This window comes from Tupaia chinensis, unplaced genomic scaffold (assembly GCF_000334495.1).
Source record: "Tupaia chinensis unplaced genomic scaffold, TupChi_1.0 Scaffold144179_1, whole genome shotgun sequence".
Classification (NCBI taxonomy): domain Eukaryota; kingdom Metazoa; phylum Chordata; class Mammalia; order Scandentia; family Tupaiidae; genus Tupaia; species Tupaia belangeri.
In genome coordinates, this window is record NW_006204036.1 from 203761 (window position 1) to 207893 (window position 4133).

A 4133-nucleotide genomic window follows, 5' to 3' on the forward strand; every position below is an offset into this window, starting at 1 on the left:
CTTTCCCTTTCCTAAGCAGTGTGGGGTGATTGGGAACTAGGCTTTACCCTTCCTTTAAGAAAGGAGAATACTGGGACCAGCAGTTAGTGTAATGGCTATGTCGCTGGACTCCCACGTAGTCGACTGCGGTCGGAGTCCCCGACCCGGTGGCTTAAACTCACGCTGGGCGCGTCAGGTGCATGTGCGTGCGTGCCCAAGATCCTGAGAGGAGAATGGAGGAGAAAGGATTGTGGTATGGCCATCCCCTCTGCGGGGTGATTTCTCGCTTTCTGTCTCTCTGTCTGTCTGGCGAGCGCACGTGCCCTATAGCAAAAAAAAAAAAAAAGGGGGGGAGAATACTATTAGTTCTCTGTGGTTTGGGAGGGAAAATCCCATTAGATTCCCAGTCTCAGTAATTTCCTATGATGTCTGTTTCTGTGAATGATATTTATGGTCCCTGGTTTTTGGACAATTGCCTTGGAAAGTTATGTAACCAGACACTAATCTAAAGAGAAATCAGACGTGAAGGTTATGAATTGTTGAACTTGTCCAAAGTTGAGTTCTTATTCACAGGAGGAGAGCCTGGGAACCTTTTTGCTAGGTTAGCTTTCTCCTTTGCTGAGTCTGTACACTTGGAATATTTCAGTGTTGTCCTGCTGTGACTCACTGCCTGTCCAGCAACTTAATAGATACTTAAGCAAGTCTACAATATGTCTTTCAGATAATTAAATATTGTAGCTATTCTCAAAAAGATGTTTTTATGCATTAGTTGTGAGGGATGTTTTATCATCAGCCCCTCATTTTTACTTTGTCAATACAGCACAGCAAAATATGAAAATGATTATTCCTTGCCCTTTCCTACTCCCAAACCTGATGAAGTGCAACTTCCATTGTTGTCATCTACTTTAGACAGGTCTGCTCTATTTCGGTTGCCATGAATATTCTCAGCAAACACTTACCCAGCGTGTTCAGCAGCAATCAGGCCATTGGTGATGATGTAGAAGTTTATTAGAACATGAAGAGAGGAATTACCTACAAGTAATTGTGGAGTACTGGCTACCAGGAGCCAAATGCTTCATAGGCAGAAATTCATTGAATAGCATGCATTTATTATATGTTCACTGCCAGAAGTTTCAGCATTCAAGCTCAAACTTCCTATTAGACCCTCCCCAGCATGCGGGCCACCCACCAGTTGCATGGCATGATGACACGACAGATGACCCGTCCTCCTTGGTAGCAGTATGGATATGGATAGTAACCTAGTAAAGGTTCACAGACACGGCGGCAGTAGCGGTTGCCTCGACGGCAGTAAATACAACAATAACCTCTCTCATCCAGCATGGGGTCAAATTCTATTCCATTTTCAGTCTGAAAGAAGAAGAAGCCAGTGTTGGAGGGTAAAGTTCACTAGAAAGAGGCCCCACAAAGCAGAAAAAGATTAAAAGACTAAGAGTTTTATGGGCTGGTGAGAAATTAAGCTTCTTAGCCTGACCATGGAGATGCATCAACAGAGATCAAGACTGATTTTGAATGAGTCTACTGGAGATTCCAAATTTCTTAAGCATTTTTGGTGAAAACCAGGATCATTCTCCTTCCAGTGATTATGATCTGAGGGGTAGTAAGTTTTGTGAGGGCTCCTTGTTTCTCCTCTAAGAAGACTTAACATGAACAGAACTCACATAGTCATTTATTGGTATTTCTTCCTCACTTGCTTGTCTGGCATGGCGGGTCTTCTCCAACTTCACTTGAGGGACCACCCACTGCTCATTTTGTTCAATCCCTTTTTTCTCATTGGTAGGAAAGTGGAGATCTTCACCATCTTCCTCAAAGTCTTGTAATTATGAAACTGAGATGATAAATATAAGGCTGTGATGCAAGTGCTTTGCAAATGTTTTTGAAAGAAGTGCTCAAAGGAATAGCAGTTAGAGATAGAGATTTTCATTGCATTTTCTGCCAGTTTAGGCATGAGTGGACCACCTTTCAAAGCTCCTTCAGCAGATATTTTAAAGAGTATTTTTCAAAACAAAGCTAACCATTTCCATGCACATAGACCTCTCTTTTGCTTATCTGGCATCAAACATTTACTGCTTACCCCTTATTATGCTACAGAAGATGATGGATTTCTGTGTCTCTGATTTTACCCGTGGTAGGTGTTCAATAAATATTTTTGGTTCTTTATATAATTTGTTGTCCTCATCCTCCCTTCTCTTTTCTGTCTTAAAAGAGTTGCAAGGATAGTACAGAGTCGCCATATATCCTTCACCCAATTTCCCCTAATGTTATTTTATAAACCATGGTACAATTATCAAAAAGTAAGAAGATAGCATTGGTATAATAATATTAACTAGACTATAGGCTTTATTTTGATTTAATCAGTATTTCCACTAATGTCCTTTTCTTTTAAAAGTCATTAAATTATTTTTTTCTATGAGTGTGAGAGACAAAAAACAAACAAAACAAAACAAACAAACAAACAAAAAACCAGAGACAGCACCCCAATGGTGTCTTGATGCTATGATTCACCCCCAGCTTCATACAGCCCCAGATCATGGGGATACACATGCTCAGTGTACTCAGGGAGGTCCCTGGCTATAAATCTAAAATGTTTCCATGTGTGTCAGCCTTACAGATCATAATGTCCTACCACTGTGCCACCATTAAGCCCACTACTAATGTATTTTTTTCTGTTCCAACATCTATGCCAGAATATAACCATGCAGTAAGACTACTTAAAAAACTAACTAACAAACAAAAAACTCCTGAGTACAAACATTTGCATTGGTTGGACTGCCCTCTCTTGGGTAATATAGTAATCTTTTCTATCCAGAATGAGTGAGGCCAAATTCTATGTTGGCTAGACATAATAAAACATCCAGGGACCTTTGCCTTCTATAATGGTTGGCTGGAAGTTGAGGGCTAGATTCTTCTACTCTGGACCTTGTGTCCTTAATTATTTTATAGTGATTTTTAAAACAGCCACAAAGAAATTTGTGCCACAGTGATTGTCCTATCTTCTGGGGAGAATGCCACCATGTTTGGCATAGAGAATTCTTGAGTCAACAGAGCATTGTTTTGACTCTTCTCTTCTCTGTTCTTGAGTTGGACCACAGTGGTTTTAGTAATAGTCTGGTATCCTTACTGCAATGAATATAGATGTGCAAAGAAAGACAGATTAGCTATCACTAGTCATATTAGGGTCATGTTACCTTTGCTAGGATATTTAAAAGCCTGTCAGCATTAATTTATCTGATTTATAACTTGTGAAAAATTCACTCCTTACTGGCAGTAAGTATATACCATCTCATCCAAGAAGAAATAGGCTGATCATTTGTTTTCCTAGAAATATGATCTCTGAATGCTGAGAATATTAACTTGTTATTGTCTTTGCAAGGAGGAAGAGAATAAGGATGCCATACCTGCTATTAGAGTGGGATTGATCCAATACATAGTCACATTGTCACAAATCTCCAGAATTTTGGAATTTTTAAGAAAGTCTCTGTTTTCAATAGGTTTTTCTGCTGGGAACCAAATCACTGACTGCTCAAAAAAAGTTGTGGTAATTTCTTCATTCTAAAAGGAGAAAGTAGTTCAGGGTGGGGATTGGCAGAGAGATTAATAAGAAGAGTGACCCATTAAGGGATACTGAAAAACAAAATATTTTGAGAATGAATAGCGGTTCCTATCCTAAACCTACTGAGTCACTAGCTCTGTGCCCGCATACAGTGGCCTCCCTTGGGGAAGTTCACAACTAAGCTCTTTCTCCCTGGGCTACCTGCAGGGTTGCTCACTGAAAAAGGTGTTCTCTCTGCTATCAACCCACTTAAAGACAGGCTTTCCATATCCTGGGTTCCTGCAGGGCATTGTACGTTTAATCTAAGCTTTTTGAAGTCTGAGTAATTTACTTTTGTTGTCTCTCTCTTTTTAAATTTTTATTATTATTATTATTTTATGTTTAATCACTGTATATCTTTATAGCATACAAATTTAATTTTCACAGCATGAGTACAGTCAAAGATACTCCCATACACTTCATCAACAGATAATTTTTCTTTTTTGTGTCCATTAAATAGCTGCTGTGAGTGCCTGCCCTGTTTAAGGTTTGCAGCTAAGGTTGCAAGCAGGATTTGATCTCAAGCTGAATACATTTCAATAAT

The 4133-nt window shown here is 39.5% G+C and overlaps 1 protein-coding gene across 1 annotated transcript in view; it reads right to left on the reverse strand.

Annotated features, from left to right (window-relative positions):
• Positions 1–926: 926 nt before the first annotated feature.
• The window catches only part of TNMD (tenomodulin), an 18706-nt gene continuing 15499 nt past the window's right edge, over positions 927–4133 (reverse strand). Inside the window, 3 exon segments of the mRNA XM_006166216.2 lie at positions 927–1347; positions 1659–1825; positions 3396–3549. Coding sequence (XP_006166278.1) covers positions 1138–1347; positions 1659–1825; positions 3396–3549 — 531 coding nt within the window. The 3' untranslated portion in view covers positions 927–1137.